At 42.4% G+C, this 20,083-nt stretch overlaps 1 protein-coding gene across 1 annotated transcript in view; it reads right to left on the minus strand.

Moving 5' to 3' along the window:
* Positions 1 to 20,083, minus strand: part of LAMB1 (laminin subunit beta 1) — a 76,428-nt gene that overhangs the window by 45,061 nt on the left and 11,284 nt on the right. The window contains exons 5-14 of the mRNA XM_032803996.2: positions 14,222 to 14,410; positions 14,060 to 14,123; positions 12,181 to 12,383; positions 10,481 to 10,601; positions 10,101 to 10,289; positions 9,573 to 9,752; positions 9,050 to 9,162; positions 7,757 to 7,836; positions 4,624 to 4,759; positions 220 to 378 (exon numbers count right to left, since the gene is read on the minus strand). Of these exons, the coding sequence (XP_032659887.1) occupies positions 220 to 378; positions 4,624 to 4,759; positions 7,757 to 7,836; positions 9,050 to 9,162; positions 9,573 to 9,752; positions 10,101 to 10,289; positions 10,481 to 10,601; positions 12,181 to 12,383; positions 14,060 to 14,123; positions 14,222 to 14,410 (1,434 nt within the window). The remainder of the gene's footprint in view (positions 1 to 219; positions 379 to 4,623; positions 4,760 to 7,756; positions 7,837 to 9,049; positions 9,163 to 9,572; positions 9,753 to 10,100; positions 10,290 to 10,480; positions 10,602 to 12,180; positions 12,384 to 14,059; positions 14,124 to 14,221; positions 14,411 to 20,083) is intronic.

The following is a 20,083-nucleotide window of genomic DNA, read 5'->3' on the forward strand; positions in this document are numbered from 1 at the left end:
AATAATTTATGTTTGTGATTCAAACAACAGTAGCGGTCAGTATAAGTCTTTTGCATTTCTAACTTATTTTTAGGTAAAAAAAAGACTATCATTGTACCAGTCAGCTCCTAGCATTCCACAAGGAAAACTCAGGCCTTGTTAAATATATCTACAACCCGTCATCACCCTCTCAAGAGGTAACGATGCTGATAAACATGTATGTAAAGAGTGGCCAATTACCTGTGGCTCATAACGAATCACAACATCATACTCCATAGAATATGGAATATTGTCGACATAGAATTCCAGATATGCCCCTTCAGGGACTCTTACAAATCCTATTCCAGTCCAGGATGGAGTACGATCTTGAGAATACTGGCGCTCAACTATGCTCACTCCCTAAGGAAGAAGGGGAAGTTATTGCAATACTGAAGAAAAACAAACAAACCAACCAAATGTAGCTAAAACATTCCTGTTCAAAGGTGGGACAGAAATCCACAGGCACAGAAACTCCATAGACTAACTGTGGATTAACAGGTTATTTCTGTATTTATGTTTTCTGGGTTGCTTGGTTTGTTATTAAAATTATGCATTATATAGAAAACAAGCTCTCTTTTGTATACACAGATGTTGGCATATCTACACCTTGCCTTCTTGTTTGCAAATACAACACTTTCTTTCATTGCACAGAGACTGAATGAAACTATTATTGCACAGTTATCCATCAAATTATTCATTGTAATGAGATTTTAAATTTAAAATACCACTGATATAAACCATTGATCATATTTAAAAACAAGCTTGCACAAAACCAAAACACAGATAAAGTCAAAAAAAGTTATTGCTACAATTCAGAGTGTAATTGATGTAGCTTTACTCATGTTTTTTTCATGTTGTATTTGTAATTATTAGGGCTTCTGTTAAAAATTCAGACAGACAATAACCATCCAGACAGAAGAGAGATATTAAAAGATAGAGACTCCAGGGCAGACAGGCATAAACCTATGAACTAAAAACATGGCGATTTCCTTTGGTCTAGAATTTCTGTTTTTATCTGGTATTTTATATAAGAATATGGAAGTATTTGATACTCAAAGTTCCTGTTTGAAAGAGATCAAAACCAATGAGTCTGTATAAAATAAGAGAACATCCTGCACATGCCAAAGGAAACTGTCTTAAGAAGAAGGTAGAAAAGGTGAGTGAGGTATTATGTCAACTTCTGTTGGTGAGAGCTTACACAGAACTCTTCTTTAGGTCAGGTCAGGTCAGTAAGGCAGCATGCATTTTAAGGAAATGTCAATATGATTATTATATCAGGACGCCCCAGGACAGACTGACAGTTTCCCACAATATCCTGAATGAACTTTATTCAGGAAAGTTCAATCTTACTGAATCAGGTTTAATACCTTTGGAGTCCATTGTACCAAAAATGCAATTGTGTATGTGTTATTGTGGCATTGTATGTACCTTCTCTAGTAGGAAGGGGATGCTAATGTAATGCCTTTGAAGCCACTTCCCACCCTTCTCCTTGGAGGGGTACACAGACCAGTTCAGAATGGATTCTCCATGGACCCTCAGACAAAGAAAAGAATTTTGGACAAATAGCCTGGTTTTAAACTGACTCAGGGCCTTCTTCCTGATTCAGCAAATGGACAGGGATCTCTGGTCCATGGAGGGCCCCAATCCTTAGGATAGGGTTGGAAGGACTGAGCCTACTAAGGCCCCATAAGATGGAGTGCTTGCTCTGAGCAGAGGCTGTTATGAACTTGTGACCAGGAAGTTCATACCAGCCTCAACTCAGAACAAGCACCTAGTTGTTTGGTGGGCTTTGAAGGATTAACTACCTGCCAGAGCCCATGCTAGAGCTGGAGTGATCTCTGGTAAGCTTGTAAGCACGAGCATATGATCTTTTATTGTTTTTAATGTTTTCTCTGTAGCACTTTCACCTTGAGAATAAAATGGGCTTGCCTTGCATAAAAAAGGTTGTATCTACAGCTCTGGGCAATCACACTGTTAACCATCTCAGAAGCAAAAGCAAGCAGGTGTGCTCAGGTAGCCTGTCTCTGCTGGGAATAACAGTGAAAGCTGGAAACAACTGTGCACCTTGGAAGTATCCCAGTCAGAAGTGAGTGAGACATAGGTCTCCACTGTGTCAGTGATGGCCAGGGGAGCCAGAAGCCTGAGAGCGGGTGCCTTTGCTAGTCTAAAAAGAGTGGGAATTCACTGAACCGTGACAGCACCATCATGCATTCTCACACTCTCCAAACACAGCATGGCTATAAATTACCCAGGCTTTGGGCAAAGGGACATAGTCCTCCAAGAAGGGTCACACACGACCCGCATGCAGTCTGAGGCCAGGTCTACACTGTGACTTTAAATCGGTTTAATGGCCGATATACCGATTTAACGCTGTACCCGTTCACACGAAGTATTTAATCTCGCAGTTACAGGCATTTACATCGATTTCAGACTCCTCCCAGACAGACGGACAGCGCTAAATTCGATAGTGATAACTCGGTTGGTTCGTGTGGACGGAAATCGATTATTGGCCTCCTAGAGGTATCCACAGTGCACCACTGACGCTCTGGTCGCAATCGAACTGGATGCGGATGCCGGTAAACAGGAAAAGCCCGAGACTTTAGACGACATTCTGCTTCACGTGCCAGCTGATCAGCACGGGTGCGATGCAGTTCAATGAAAAGTAGCTCCTGCATTGAACTTACGGAGATACTGATCTGATCGCTGTATGGTAGGACAAATCTGTTTTATCAGAAGCTCCGTTAAAGACAGGATAGCCAAAGCGTTTGAAATAAACTCCAGGATACACAGCGGTGCGTGACAACCGTAGGGAAGCAGAGACTCAAACGGATGTCATGGGGAGGGAATGGGTATAAGGATCAGCTAGCAGTCTCACGCGTCTCTGAAAACTATTTGATTCTGGCTGAGCGCCAATGTCTGTAGCTCACGGTTTCTGCGTGGTTCACGGAACAGCTTGTCAGTCCCCCCCCCAGACGTGAAAGAAAAGTAAATATATTCCTTAGTACTGTAAATGTCCCTCTGTCTGAATATTGCTGGCAGATGCGATGCTGCTGCGTGAGAGAGAATGTCTTTCTGCATTAGAACTTGACCTCACCGAGTGACTATGCGATCGCTGAAACCAGCTACCCAAGTGCATCATCTTCAAACCGGACAGGACCTGTCACGCTTGTAATCTGAATGTATGATCGGCGGACTTGTGCCAGAGACATGAGTTACCCCCGGTTGGGCACGCGTCCTGATCGATGGGTAGCTTTGGACCGAATGGCCTGCCAACACCAAGGATTTGTGAAGACACATCCCTGTGGCGTAGAATGCGCTTAACGATATTTTGATTAGATCTGTTTTGTAATATCGGTTTAAGCTAATTCGAAATAATCGTGCAGTGTAGACGTACCCTGAGAGAAGGGAGCTTCTGGGCATGTTTTGAGATGAATACTCATGGTGCTTTGTGACAAGGAGTCAGGACGTAGGATCTTGCAGACAACTCACTGTCTAGTGTTAGAACCCTGCATGCAAATGCAGTTATTTCATCTCACTCTGCCTAATAGAAACATTTATAAGCATTAGCAAACACCTAAAAAAAATTGAATTTTTTTTTTTAGAAATATAGGTTTGCATTTTTCGAATGGCTCTTTTCCCAAGCAAGTGTTTGTCTGAAGATTTCTGCTAAGCTACCCTTCCATTCACAGGGCAAATCCGTACACAGTAACCAAGGTTCAAGCATGAGCTCATACACCTTGTGTTGCGTTTCAGGTTCTGTTCTACCTGACTTTCTTTCTGTAGGGTCTCTTCATAAATTAGGACTCAGTAGAAAAAGCCTGATTTGTCTAATGCTGCAAAGTGATTGCCTTCATTAATTAATTTCAAGCAAACGACTATCTGCTGCCTTTGGAGAGTTACCTCTGTTTCCTTGCTGGAGGCAGGTATAATTGATATAATGGTTTAGCTGCTGACTATGAATTAAGAGTACGGGTCATGACTAATAAGGGGGCAGAGGAGGAAAAGGGACATGCAGTCTGGGCACTGAAGGCTAACTAAACTAGAGATAACTAACATCATCTATAAATCTCTTCTTTGGACTCTTAACTGCCTCTTTATTCATTAATAAAAGAAACCCCACTTAAGTATTTTGCCATTTTTTTCTTTTTAAATCCATTTCCTAACCCTTGCTGAGTTAACATACATGAAATCTGTCTCCTGGCCTAGCAGCTCTCTTATTCCACTGCACCTAGATCTGTAAACACGGTCTCTCAAAATAATCTAGGGATTCTGTCAATGGGTCATTTTGCTTGTTTCAATAAAAATCCCACACAGAGAATGTGTGGCTTTTGCAAACAGACACTTAAGCATCATAGCAGCTGTCCATTTTTGGTGTTCTACACCTTTCTCCTTTAAATTACCGCATGCATTATCATCAATACCCAGCCTACCAGCTGTGAATTGAAAGTTCTCTGACAGGACCTAATTCTACATGTTCAGTGAAATCTTTGTAACTATTTAGTTTTTGCAATATTGGCACTTTTTTGAAACATGGGATGCTAACTAAAGGGTCAGCAGAGTTTTCCACATTTCTCTTGAACCTGCACATTCAAATTTTCTACTCACAGGACCAAAGTTGGCTTCCTCTGCCTCATAGATATAGTGGTCTAATGACATGAAGTAATAGCCAGACTCCACTTCATTGCACTGGCGTCCAATCACACGGGGCCAGCACTGACACTGGCCAGTTTCACTTGAGCAGCTGAAATGAAAGGCGAATTAATTTATGTTGTGCGTTTACTAGGAGAGCACCGAGCACACAGAAAATACAATAGAACCTCAGAGTTACAAACCCCTCATGTTATAGTTGTTCTTTCAAAAGTTTACAACTGAACATTGATTTAATACAGTTTTGAAACTTTACTATGCAGAAGAAAAACGCTGTTTTCCACTCATTTTTGTAGTAGTTTAACACACTACTATACTTGCCTCCCCCCCCACCCCGCCCCTTCATCTTTGCTGCTGCCTGATTGGATACTTCTGGTTCCAAATGAGGTGCATGGTTGACTGGTCAGTTCACAACTCTAAGGTTCTACTGAATTCCTATATTTATATCTAAATGTTACATTATAAACTATGTGACGGAAGAAGCACCTCCAAACAGCACTTCATCCAAATATTCTTTTTCCCCTCTGGGCTTGCGAAGTCAGTATTTTACAAGATTGGGAAATTAGGGCCCAAAGGTTCTGAAGAAGACAGTGTCATTCTTCAAGCACGGGGGATGGAGGTGGTTGGGAGAAGGGCTGAAACAGACCTTAATACAACAAAATTCTTTGTTCCAAAACTAGCTATTTTTTATTTTTATTTTATTTTCTAAATAGTAAAGCTACTAACTTCCCCCTCAGACTGTCTGTTTTGTTAATTTTATTGTCCTGGAAGTTTCCATACAATATTATAATAGATCTTTTCTTGCATTGAGCTGGTCAAAATTTTTCACACACGTGAACAATGAAAAATGGCCTTTTTTTGTAAATGAAACTTTATGCAAAGAACAAAACAAAAAACTGTTGACATGATTGAAATGTTTTTCATGAAAATTTTAATCAATGATTTTTAAATGAAACCTTTGAAATTACTGAGATTCTTCACTTAATAAACTGGCTTTCAGTAAAAAACAAAAATCACAGCATACTTCTTGATAAATGAAGAATTTTAATTAAAATATTGATGTGAAACAGAAAAAAAGAAATTACAATTTTTCCCCCCTGGTTTTCAACCAGTTCTCATTCTGAGGCTTATTTGCAAATATTTTGAAAAGTGCAATAGAAGCCAACAGTGACGCTGGCCACTACTTTAAACTCTGCTTCCATAAGCTTTCATTTCCTCCAAGAAGAAAAGCCCTTCTAATGAAAGGAAATAAGGAATGCCTTAGCTGTCCTAAAGGGGAATCTCTCCAAGACAGATTTTAACATTATAGGGATGTTTTCCATATTTGGATATGAATTTTATTGCCTGGGCCAGACTCCCTCTGCTTCCAAGGTGGTAGTCCAAGGTTCAAAGTTACACAGGAGGTTTTCAGATCAGTTTTGGCTGTTTCAGTTAATCTGTCCACACACTACAATCAGCGATCCAGAAAACTGTTATTAAGCTGTTTAACAGAATAACCCTAGGCTGGGCAAACATCACCCATTCCCAAAAGGCTAATGTAAAGTTAGAAAAAACACTTGTGAAATGCAGACAGTTCGATTGCATTGTTTCAGGCTGAATGCACACTTCTCTAAGGAAATTAGAGAGCCAGAAGGAAAGCACATCTGTTCATTTTCCCACCAGTCAACGATACACTCTCTCCAGATGGTTTTGCAACCACTGCAACTAACAGGAGGACCAGACTGGAACTCCTTGCTCCAAAATGGCTGACAGCCCTCCCCATCTTCCCAGAACCGCCATAAAAAGCTGCTGAGTTGAATGTGTTCATATGAACTGCACTGAATTGATATCTGCACAGGAAAGAGCAAGGAGGAGTAAATAGCCGCATAACAGGCATTAGCATTATGGAGAGTGAATAAATCACTCAGCCATTGATGGGAAAGGAGACTGGTAAGAGTGAAAAGGAAAGCCAGACTGTCTCAGGGTAGGAAATATGCTTTCTTGTAAACACTCCCTGAGAGATGATGATTTTTTTAAAAAAGGTTGTTCATTTTAGTTAAATCTTAATCATCCAAATTAAAATAAGTGTAGACAAGTACTTAAAAGTGGATTTAATATTTCATGACTATCTTTGCCATTAGTAGCACCATGAGAATGCTAGAGTCTTGCTTATGTGCATTAATTATGTAAAGAATTGCTCAGTGAAATGCTCATGAGATTCTAATTTATACTGGGCCACCCAGTCGCCCACCCTGCGCTCCCTCACTCTACTGCACTAGTTTCCCATACTGCAGACAGCAACATGGAGGACCCAGGAGTCTCCATGCAGCCCCAGTTAGTATATCCACTCCCATGCATGTAGCTGGGAAGCAGGTAGCCACAGCCTTGGTTCCACCACCCCAACGCACCCATCAGCATATCCCTGTCAGCATCAGCTATAGGACCAGTGCAGAGGAAAACTAGAAGCAGACTGTGACTCTCCAAGTCACAATTCAACTCCTGGACTGCTCTTGGCACAGTGCAATTATGTATGCAGGGTTTATAGCAAAGCCGCTCTTGTCCCCAGACTAAGGTCTTGTCTACACTATAATCATTTGTAAGCATTATGATGCCCTGGTGCTATGGAAGAAGGGAACTCTAGCATAGACAGGGGTAGGCATTTTTACCACCATCTTTTTACACTACAGCTTCCTCCTTTTCCATCAGAGCAAAAAAATGCTTCCAACTTTCCCTGGTACAGACAAACCCTAAGGCCTGGTCTACATATAAATATTAGATTGACCTAACTACATTGCTCAGAGTTGTGAAAAATTTCACACTCTGCATGACAGAGTTAGGCTGAACTAACCCCAGTGCAGACATGGCTAAGTCAATTGACTAATTCTTCCACTGACCTTGCTACCAGCTCTTGGAGAACTGGATTAAACTACATCAAAAGAAAACTCTCTTCTGTTGATGTAGGAAGTGCCTACACTATTGCATGACAGTGGCACAGCTGCAGTGTCATAGCTGCTACAGCTATGTTGTAGACATGGCCTGAACGCTGCAATTGCAAATGCAGTGGAGCTCAGTGAGTGAACGATTACAAGAATGTAATTGAAATTAGACTTACTTATTGTTTATTGCTCCCCCTTGGTCACAGTCACAAGGCCGACATCCATCCATGTCATTGCTCAGGCCCCAGTGTTCAGGCTGCAGAACAATAGGCCATTAATGCTGTAATGAGGTGTTGATTTAAAAGCGCTCAGTTTGAACTCTAGGCACATCCCAATTTTAAAAACAATACAAAAAAATATATAAAGCTACTGAGCTGCTCACACAAATAGACCTAGGTTTATCACATAACCTCAAGACAGAACCACTATACTCCACCCCATTAATCTGCTTTTACCCAAAGGCCTGAGAACAGAAGATATGCTTTGCCGCACATCTGAAAGGTTAACGAATCTAAGCTTTGAGGTGAAAAGTAAAGATGAGAGCCAGTTCCAAAGCTGAGGGTTGCTCCTGGAGGGCACTCTTCCGACAGCTCCCCACTCCCTTTAATTAATTATTATAATTAGCATGAAGAGAGGAATTTTCATAGGAAGCCAAGTCCCCAACTTACAGTATGCTCAGGAGACAGATTGACATGCTCAGATTTCCCAAATAGTTTATGGGCTGATAACCATAGACAGACAAAGCAAAGCTGGAATAGTCATCTGCGAAAGCAGACCAACGTATCAGAGATGCTAATGCCTTAGTGCCCTGATTCACATGATTTGTGAGTACACGTTTTTTAATCTCCAATAAGTTCTCTATAGCAGGGGAGTAGCAAGTCTCACATTTTTGGTATAAAGGGAAAAAAAGAGACACAACACACACTCCTTAGCTATCATAGCCTTGATTGAGGTTTGGGTAATGGGAGTTAGTCTGATGAAAAACAGGGATATGGCTGGGAAGATCCTCAAGACCCTGGGCCTGATTTTCACAGCAGGCCTCTCTTTTTGGCTAGGGCAGTTTTGCCATTTGGTTAATGGGCAGCACAAGTATTAGATAATCCCAGTGTAAACTGCCTGATTGCAGGAGAGTCAGGCAGCTAGATAGCTAAACATGAACATTTGTTCCCGCAATGAACTTCCGGTGCAAAACTGTGCCCCTCAAAATGCAAGTCTGGTTTGAAAAATTGACTCTCTGAACACTAGTGTTCCAATCGTCCTGGCTTGCTCATTCACTGTTGTCACAACACCCTTTGTCAGTTTACATTCAGAAGTACCCATTTCCATCTGTTCTCTCTCCATGCGTCTACTCTCATTCACTCTCACAAGTCTAGCACCATCTTACGCTACACTTCCGACACGCCACACTGCCTCTTTCATATTAGTGTATTTTTCTATTACAAATCTATTCTTATTGCAAGGCTACTTACCAGACACTGCTCACAGTGCCTTCCTGTTGCTAGACGTTTACAATAGCAGCTTCCTGTCTCTGAATCACAAGGATTCCCTCCAGGAAGAGTTCCCAAAGGATTACAGGCACAAGCTATATTGGGAAATGCAAGTAAATAAATCAAAACATAGGAGTTTATTTCTATTTTGCACAGTATTTAATACAAATATTTACAGGACAACCATCCTTCATTTCTCAGTGAGCAGTTTTATTGCACATTTCTGTCTGTATTCCTCCCCTACCTCCCTGCCAGATTTCTGTAGGCTAAGTGAAGAACTTAAATTGAAACCAAGGAAGGCTTTCTAGTGTTTCAACTGAGTTTACAGTAAGATCACCTAGGACTTCTGATGGAAGTGGGTGGAATCCAAGCTACCTGAAATCTTCAAATCATGTCCTTCCTTCAATAAAAATCAAGGGCTGCATTAGAAGTTCCTCTTCAAGTGCTTTGGCTCATACATAAAAGTAACATTAGTGTATTCCCATTCCATAAATTTTCTACTTACATTGACAACCAAGTGGATTATCTGCACTTAATCCATAGAACCCTTCTTTGCAGAGGTCACAACGTTCCCCTTCCACAAATAATTTACAACGGCACTGTCCAGCAATAAGGCCAGCAGAGAAGTCAGTGTAGCGATCACATATTCCACCATTTTGGGAGCCAAGTGGGTCACAGTTACATGCTAAAAAGGAAGCATTGCATACACCTTTATTAACTACAGTAAAAGAAATACAGTTCTCAGATCTGATTGCTATAGCTCATTAGACACGGCATTGTTTGCATGTGAAGTCACCAAGTGGCCGCTATTTCCCGCTTTTTAAACAAAAAGCAAAGAGAGGCCACACTTACCCCAGGCCTCCATCAGAAGCATAGAACATCTGTTCACGAATATTCAGTAACTCAAAGGAGAGGAACGGGGCCCAAGAATACAGGTGCAGCTGCTTTGGAATTCCTTAGCTGAATGCCTTAGTGATCAAAGTATAGACACAATGTGCTTCAACACATTCTGAGTGATGGCATTTGCACTTACGCTCACAAATGTTAGGATCTCGTATCTCTCTCTCTGGATGCTGAAAGTAAAATGGTTTGCATTGTTCACAGTTGCGTCCCATTGTGTTATGCTGGCAGTCATCACACACTCCACCACTGGTATTTCCAGTTGCCATGTATACAGCCATATCAAAATGGCACTGGATAGAGTGTCCATTACAATTGCACTCTAAGATCAAAGACAAAAAGAGCAGCTTTACTGAAGTAATATGTTTTCACTAAAGTATTAGTCTTGTAAATAATATTTTTACAGTTCCTTTAGTGCAACAAAAACCTCATGAACCACCAATGTAAAATTCATCAAACTTTAAAAGGAAATAAGAATATAGGATTTAGAATCGGTATTGTATTTAAACATACTTTTACATGCATTACTATGGCGTCCTTCAGCTGGTCTCCATGGTAAGTCATGGTAGAAATCCAAACAGAGTTCACAGTTTAACCCTTTGGTATTATGTCTACACATGCAGTGCCCATGGACCTATCATTTAAAAAAATAAAAAAAACAAATATAGTATGTTTGGTTAAAGAAAATAAGGAGGGGAAAAAGCCAATACAATACATACAGTGCATTCAAACTGGAATGTACCTCACCATTTCCATCTACCTAAAGTATAACCAGTGAATGTTTGGCACACCCTTACCAACTACCATTGCATCAAACACACTTAAAGAGGACATAATCATATACAGAAAGGGCCAGACTGTGAGTTCCTTGCTTGTGTGAGTAAATGCTCACCCACAGAAAGTAGTCCCATTTTCTTCAACGGAATTGCCTGTGTGAATAAATACTCACCAATGAATACAGAGCACACCATTTGGCCCCAAATGCCCTTAGTAACCTATTAGGGCAAAATCATTAATTGCCCATAATCCGTTAACATAGGATTAGCCATATCAGAACACAGGGTCATCTAGTCTAATACCTTCTCTCCAGCAGTGGATACAGAAGCTTTAGAGGAAAGGGGCCAAAGCTCTTCCACACCATAATTGATATTTATTATAATCCTGGCTCAAGCCTCAACATTTACAGAATTACTGGGGAAATCAGACAAGTTGCTCCTGTGACTTGACAGCTGCCATCTTGGATGACCATGGATTGAATTTGGGAGGAACTCCAGAGCTAGAAGAATGTGTCTCTAGAATCTGAGCTCTGCAGGCGGGGCTGTAAACAGACCCATAGCTACTGAGGGCTGGGCACAGAGGGGGATAAACACTGCATGCTGACTGGTGGGCTACACTCCCATAAACAAGACCAAAATTTCCTCCCAAATGATGAATCTGCTCAAAAGTTTCCCCTCACACTTTGCGTTAACCAAGACAATCTCATTTCCCACAAAATTCCACTTCCCAAAACAGCAACCCAAACACACACTACTTTCAAGCTGGCAACTCACCCAATCTCTTCCTCGTCCAGCAAAAGTCCTACCTGCATCCACTTGGAAAAATCATGGGGAAAACTGACACTGAAAACAGACACTGAAGAAAGGAAAATGTACCTGACTTGTTATACACTATTACAACATGCAGGCAGCAGGATTTTCTTCTGCCCTGCTGTTGATCAATATGTGCACTGACCTCTGAAAATGGATAGCCCTTGTAGTTTTCTTTTTATACTAGTTCATATAAATGCAGTGCTGTTCTTGTTCATTAACGTGTCTCACCCTTTGACCCTGCTATTTGCTTCAATAGAAACCTTCAGCGACAAGGTCCATAGGTTAGTTCAATGTTGCATAAAAATACATTCCCTCATATCCATTACAATACTGTTCCCTTTTATTTTTATCAAGTCTTTAATACAATTAGAAAGAAGACATTTCAAGACGTTAAAGTAACTTTAAATTAGTTTCAGCTCTTGGTGTTTGATCAACAACAAAAATGATGAATACTGTTTTATTGTTTGGAAATTAAGAAGAAAAACAAAAGGCCCAAATTCTGCCACTCTTACTGATGTACCTTAGTACTAACTTTAATATATCGTCTCAATGTGAGTAAAGGGGACAGAATCAGGCTCAAGGCATTTTAACATGGTTTTAGTGTGAAACAGTGTGAGCATTTACCATTCCTTCCACCTCTTCATTAAAACCATCCACTGGTGCACACTCACTGGCATGGCCGTAACAGAAACAGTTCCCACGAACCACCATGTCATAAATGGCATAGTAGTACTTTTCTTTGATTTCCATCCTAGAATCCAAGAGGTTGTCTCCCAATGTATGTAACTTGGTGAAATTGATTCTTAAATTTGTGATTTTTAATAGGTCTGCAGGGAAAAAAAGCAAACAGTTTCTTGAATTAGGTATTGAGTTCTATGAACTGAAGGAAACCAAGAAAACTGCAGATCATAAATTATGGGAAACCTCACATAGAAAATTGCGCTATGTCAAGATATAATACAATATCTGGGACTGTAAACAAGATGAAGTCTTGTTTAAATACAAGTTTTCCTCACTGGATCATCCCCTACAAATGCCAGAGATGAATGGTCCCCCCGCCAATATGATCACTACATATACTAGATTAATTTAAACAAAACTGGGATCTAGTCTGCTTAGGGTGACCAGATGTCCCGGTTTTACAGGAACAGTCCCGATTTTTGGGTCTTTCTCTTATATAGGTTCCTATTACCTCCCATCCTCTGTCCCGATTTTTCACATTTGCTGTCTGGTCACCCTAATTTTGCTGTTAATTCATACATCCACAGAATATTAATATTAACGGCATATGCATCAGTGCCACAACAGATGCCTTAGTTTTCAACCACATTTCGGATTTAAAATGTAAAGTGGGTCCGGGTTAATATTAAGGAAGTGCTGACAGTGAAGTACGAGCTTCAAGGACTGTGTGCATGTTTGGAAGCACTTCAGCTGGAAATTGCAGAAACACTTAGGATGCAAATATAATTATTTTCTTTATATGCCCTCACACCCTTTGAATATAATTAATTGTATTTTGATGGGGAAAAAAACCACCATTTTGATCCTATTAAATACAAAGTAACTTCTCATAGGAAGAGGTCTCGCAGGAAGACAACATTATAGCAATTAATTGGACCTTTGACTTTCTGCCTTGATATTGTTAAAACCTTGTTTTTCCTTCATTGTCTGAAAACACCCTTGGCCTAAGCTAATAAAAATAGAATTCCTTATGAATTTCTCTTTTTAAACTTTGGTTAAACAGAAAACATTGAATCAATGTAGCAGCCAGCACACAGCTTTCTACTTGAGTTGTTTTCCTTTGCTGTCTCATCCATGCAGATTTATACTGTTAGATACTAACTTACACTAAAGCCAAATCCTGTTGAAACTTCTTTAGGCATTTTACCTGAATAAGGACTTTTTCAAACTGTATGCTTTCATACAGCAGCAGATTTGTACGTTTGCATTCCTTTGTCCCAATAACTGTAAATAATTGATGCATTAATTTTAATGTGTTAGGAGTGAGTCCTGTAATCAGATCAGTGTGGGAAGGCACTCAATAGAGCCAGCTCTAAGAACCATGAGTCAGACCCACAAAAATCTTTAGCTTAGCTAAAAATATCATGAAATTTAAAAAAACAAAAAACAAAAAACAAACATAAATTTGGGGTTCTATTTATCTGCTTTCTTTGGGGGGGTGTCACATTTTCAAGTTGTTCTCTGAAACAATGAGGTTTAGAATTCCCCCCCATGCCTTTTTTTTTTTAAAAAAAAAAATGGAAGTTGAGATTCTCACACAATCTCATAACACCAGGAATTGATCCTTTAAGAAAAACATCAAATATAACGAGACTAATGATAAAAAAAATCATGAGTTGGCAACACTGGTTCTTATTCGCATGTGAAGACCTGGTGTAGTTCTAAGGCAGTACTAGGTCTGATTTTTTGCTTGTAACTTTTGTATTTTTAAATGAAAAAAAAAATTAGTTAGAATGAGAAAGAAAAATAAGCATGTACATACTTTGAATTCTTGGACTATATGGGTCTTCAATTCTAAAAGCTGGATCTAAAGCACGATATATGACCTAAAGAAAAATGAAAAACGAAACAATGAACCTTAAAATAAGGGATCTTGAACTGTTCAGAGAAAAAGTCTTCATTATATATAAAAATAACCTCCAACCTCTCCCTCAGTTGAAGGTTCAATGTCAGAATATCGGGAATCACAAATGATATCATCTACTTTCTTCATGGGTCCAGTTGAAATACCAGGGAAGGAGTTCTCACAGTCATATGCAAAGTATCTATATACTTTCCAGGTTTTTCCAAAATCAGATGATCTTTCTATTAGCATTGCAGCTGGGCGGAAGGTCTTTAAAAAAAACAAAAAATAAAAAACAAACAGCAAATGTTTATATACTATTAAATATTATTTGGAATCAGTTATTAGAAGGAGCAACTCATGTGCCTGGATTTCAAGACATCTTCTATAGACAGATATTTTTTCTATTTCTTCCCAATTTTCTTTTTACTACTGCTACTATACACTCAGTCTTTGGAGATAGACTACGGTAAGGCCTTCATTTGAATCATGCAAATCAAATCAGAGAGTATCTTTAGAATGATAATGATATTTAGTAATTATAGGTATACAGGCATTTAAACATACTCATAATGCAACACACAAACTTAGAACAAAGGATTGTTTACTGTAAGCTACTAAGACTTCAGATTCCTATTTAAAATGAAGGTAAGAGAGAAATACTTGAAGAATGATGATTATTTTTTATGGTCAGTGAAAAACGTGCAGATCCTCCAGTTACTATAGCTCCTCATTTTATCTCCCAGTCAGTCCTGGCTCACAGGAAGATCTAACAGGCCCCTCATTTCCTGTCACACTGGGCAGGGATTGGAAAGATGGAGCACAGAGAGGGGAATCTAGTTACACATACTGTATTTCCCCTTCCTTATCCTTGGTCTCTTGTCAAGTCACACATACAGAACAATGGTAATATTTCTCCATCTGCCTCTCTGGTATCTGTCTTAGGGTGACCAGAGGTCCGGTTTTCAGCAGGGTAGTCCCTACGTGTCCTGGAGCACTGTGCTGTGCCCCGGAAGCGACCAGCAGGTCCGGCTCCTAGGTGTGTGGGGAGGGGGCGGGGGGGGAAAGGGGCTCAGCGTGCTGCGAGCACCGGCTCTCTGCTGTGGGGGCAGTGCCTTCGGCCATGGAGCCTCCCTACCTAGGAGCCAGACCTGCTTCCGGTGCGCTGCATGGAGCCAGGACAACCTGGCAGCCTGCCTTAGCTCTGCTGTGCTGCTGACCAGGAGCCGCCTGAGGTCAGCCTGCACCCCAACCCCAAGCACTATCCTCCTACCCCACCCCACAAACCCAGAGCCTCCTCCTGCATCCCAAACCCCTCATTCCTGGCACCAGCCCAGAGCCTGCACCCCTAGCCCAGAGCCTGTGTCCCCTCCTGCACCCATAGCCCCCTCCTACACTCCAATCCTCAGACCTGAGCCCTCCCGAAACCCAGAGCCCTCTTCTCCACTCCAGAGCCTGCACCGCCAGCCCAGAGCCCTCACTCCCCTGCACCCCAACCCGTCCCAGGCCAGAGCTCCCTCCCACACCCTGAACCCCTCATCCCCTCCTGCATCCCAACCCCGTCTCAATCTGCAGCCCCCTCCCACACTCCAAATCCCTTGGCCCCACCCTCAGCCTGGAGCCCCCTCCTACACCCCAAACCCTTCATCCTCAGCCCCACCCCACAGCCCATACCCTCAGCCAGAGCCCTCACCCCTCCCGCAACCCAACCACTTGCCCCAGCCCAGGGAAAGTGAGTGAGGGTGGAGGAGAGCAAGTCACAGAGGGAGGGGGAATGTAGTGTGTGGGGGTGGGGCAGGGCCTCAGGGAAGGGGTAGGGCTAGAGTGTTCAGTTTTATGCAATTAGAAAGTTGGCAACCTTAATCTGTCTGCATTATCTTTCTTAGTGCTCTAACAATTGTCTTGTTGGTTGAATAAGCAACTGGTCTTTTCCCCGCCCTAATGGATTTTGACCAAACTTTGACACAGTCTGATATAAAATAAAGAAATGATTAGATTGTATGAACAGCTTTTCTCCTTACCTACCAGCATTTCAAACAACTAAATTAATTATAATTAGCTAATGAGATAAATAAATAAAAAAGATTCTTAACCCAAACCCCCACCTTAAAAATCCCAGCGTAGAAAGCGTTGAAATATTAGGATCATTCACAATATGAACTGAACTTTTACATTCAATTTTCAGTTTAGTATACGGCTTGCATTGAGAGGACAATGTCAGCAATAGTTTGTTCATTTGTATGCTGTTCCTGCCTGCATCTTACATCCTGCCACTATGTGTTGGACTGTCTCTGAGGCCTCTCTGCACAGTCTGCACCTTGGGTCCTCTCTAGTGTGGTAGACCCCTGCTTCAATGCTTTTGTTCAAATATCTTCGTTGAGTGATCTGGAGGCAGATTGACAGAAAGGAGCATTGGCTCAAGTTGGCATGTGTGGAGGTTCTAGTATCATTAGAAAACCATTTTCGACTAGGAGGGTGTGAAAGACTTGAATGGTTACATAGGGAAGTGTGTGGAATCTCCTTACTTAGAAGGTTTTTAAGGTTTAGGCTTGACAAACAGCCCTGGCTGCGGATGATTTAGTTGGATTGGTCGTGCACTTTGAAAGCAGGGGGTTGGACTACGATGACCCTCCTGAGGCCCTTCCCAAGCCTGATTATGTCTATGAAATCAAGAGGTGAAGGGTTTGCTTCTTGGAGGTGTGATTGTGAGGGCATTACAAATAGTTATGAGTAATGGGATATTATTTCAGCTAAAGCAGTAATACATTTAAATAATGTGATGACAAATCTTTTGTGTTTGCTTTTTGGAGGATTCTGCCTCTCTGCTCTCCTCTCTCTCTCTCTCATCTTATATATAATATAATATTATAAGTATATACTATTATAAATTCATAAAAAAAATATTCCCCTCTCACCCTTGAGTGGTATTGGTCTTCCTCATCCTCCGGGTTCCTCTTACCAGAGCGCTGGTTTGGGTCTGCGCAGTATTTAGCTGTTCCCTAGCAACTGCATCTCTGGACAGAGGCTTGATGTTTGTTCTGATCGTGTTGGAGCCACTCAACCAGCTTAGGAGTCCACAGCCCCGAGGGCTGACCTACCACCTGACCCACTATTGCCTTCTCTTTCCACGTCTCTTCTATTCCTCTTTCAGGCCTGGGTAAACTTCTTCCAGCTTCTCATATTCGTTCTTCCTGATGTTGCTGCACTTGGGCACTGCTTATATCTACGCACCACCGCTGTCTTCTTCTGGTTTGTCTATTTACACGTTGTTGGTTGATGGCCAGTACCCTGGCCTGTCCGTCTGGGCATCTGAAGTTCACAACAAATCTTAGCCCTGGCTATTCTCCACAACTCGGGCGAATCTCCATTGGTCTGGGGGGTTCTAGCCCACTCGCTGTGCAGATGTGTCATAGCGACTGGATAGGTTAGTGGTCAAGCAGGTCGCCGCTTTGATACCGGGAGATCCGCCCTTGTGATGCGAGAGACGGGGTTCAAATATCCCCGGTTGGGTACCCAACTTCCAGAGGGTCTTGGGCAAAAATGGACCCCTAATGCGTTCACCTTGCTTACCTCCAATATGAGAGTGGACACGACAGCGAGAGTCCATGCGGCTCAGTGACTGCCCCCGATTAACAGGGTCCTGCGGTCCAGATTTGAGGAATCAGGACAATCGTGACAGATAAGTGGGCTACTGGGCACTAACCAATTCATGAGACGAGACAAGAGAAAACCTGGAATGTGATGGATGCTCTACAACAGTAGAGCTAATGAGAGGGATTAGAACGTGAGGGGACTGTGGATGACAAAGGCATAATATCCAACACTTACTGGAGAACAGCTAGTTACCCAACGCTTCAACTTAGTAAAGAGGGAAGTGCTCTCACAGCTTGAGATAAAATAGGACCAACTCACATTTTACATCCTAGGAACTCAAGAAGACGTTGAGAAGAACAAGTGGAAGTGCGGCCCACCTGAAGCTGAAAACTCACTGCTCCCCCCCATTTGCAAGCACAGCAGGTTGTAAGAGGCATAAGACATGGAAAAACTAGCTACAGTCATCCCAGACGCGTTACCAGAGCTCAGGGAGAGTACCAGTCAGATAGTATGGTTAGGAATGGCCAATAGAGCCTCATCACGAATCCCTATCACCGACCATAACTCGAACCAATGACTGGATAGGCTACGCTCTTAATCTGGAATGCTGGCTAACGATGCAAGAAGAAAACAGTAATGGTACCCCCCTGGAAATGATAGTTGGAGGATAAATCAAGGCGACTCAGAGAGAAGTTTAGTCGCTGGTGGACTTACAGAAGGTGTAAGAGATTAAAGATAAGACTCTCGCTACTGAAAAATACAGGGCCTACTCCATCTGAAGCCTAGAGACTGCTAACAAAGGCTCATCAGCACTGGTACCAGGCTACAGAAGGCGATGACACTAGAGAAAGCAGAGGCCAAAAAATAAATGCTCGGTTTCAATGGAACACATCCACAGGTCGTACTTCCAACCTGCGTGCTACAAACACATAACAGCAGAGCCACCAGCGAGCAAAACTGAACAGTACTGGAAGAACAATATGAAAGAAAGAGAGACTCATAACCACCAGTGCACAAGTGGCTGCAGGACTTGAGAACAGAGCTACCAGCAATCTTCCCAGAACAGAAACCAGTCCCAACCACTAGGAACACATTCCAGTCAGCGGTTGCAAAACTCGAAGAGCTGGAGCACCTGGGGACCAGACATGATCCACCACCTTACCTGGCTAAAAACTAACAGCCTGTTCAAGAACGGCCTACGCAACAGGATGACCAGCTGCTAGCCGCCAGGCTTCCAGCCAAACTGGCTAACCACAAGCAAGGACGTGTGCCTGTACATGAAGACCTGCAAGGGACAGAACGGCCAAGTAACCTGGCCCCCCGCATGAAAGTCCTATGCACCGCATCATAGCTGCCAAGCTACAGACCACATGGCCAGTCACATGGCACAGCTCCAGAAGCATCTGGGAACCACCAGAGGGCTCAAAACACCAGTTCTCATAGATAGAGCAGTCCGCCCATAGACTCAGGTCTAGAACGACCAATGAGCACAGCTGATTTGACTATAGAAGCAATGGACTTCCAATGCCGCACCGTGGGAATCTGGTGTTTGCGCATATACAAGTAACAGGAGACACTTAAGGACCTTCCTCAAGAACTCATATGGACTATCGAAGACAACACTAGAAGTCAACTCAAGGCAACTTGCACAAAGTGGGCCATCAAGTGCGGCATACCAAGGGGAGCACTGGTCCCCCGTGCTGGTTCTGCATAGCTTAAACCCCTCAGCAGATATCACAAGGCTGAGACGGGTACAGTTCAGAGTGAACTACCATTACAGCCACCCTCTACATGGATGACATCAAGCTGTATGCATAGACGAAGACGAGACATCGATCCTAATCCACTCTGACGGCGGACTACATGAGGAATCGGGATTTCATTCAGACTGGAGAGATTGCGGATGTAGTGAAGAGATGGGAAGGTATCAAGACGGGGTGGAACTACCAGCGGGCACCAACAAATGCAGACATACGACCGAGCTACAAGTACCTTTGGCTAATCCCGCTCATCAGGAACCACGATGAGGAACAGCCAAAGCACAAGGCAAATCCAGTTATCACCAAAGGATAGAGGGACAGATCCTGAAGAAGTCCAGCGCAGTGGAAGAAACAAGACCTACGCCATCAAGATACTGCCCTGCGGTCATTCAAGATACCCTGCCGGTATAGGTGGAGCTGGCAAAGGAGCGACATGGAGGCTGCCGAGTGTGAAAAACCCGGAAGCTCTCACAAGCACGGAGGTTCCACCCCAAGTCCACAACCCAGGCTGTATACCGCGGGCAAAGAAGGCCGGGCGGGTGTTGCGTGTGCGTCACGGCACTATCCTGATAAACCCGGAACATCCAAG

This window comes from Chelonoidis abingdonii, chromosome 1, assembly GCF_003597395.2.
Source record: "Chelonoidis abingdonii isolate Lonesome George chromosome 1, CheloAbing_2.0, whole genome shotgun sequence".
In the NCBI taxonomy this organism is placed as follows: domain Eukaryota; kingdom Metazoa; phylum Chordata; order Testudines; family Testudinidae; genus Chelonoidis; species Chelonoidis abingdonii.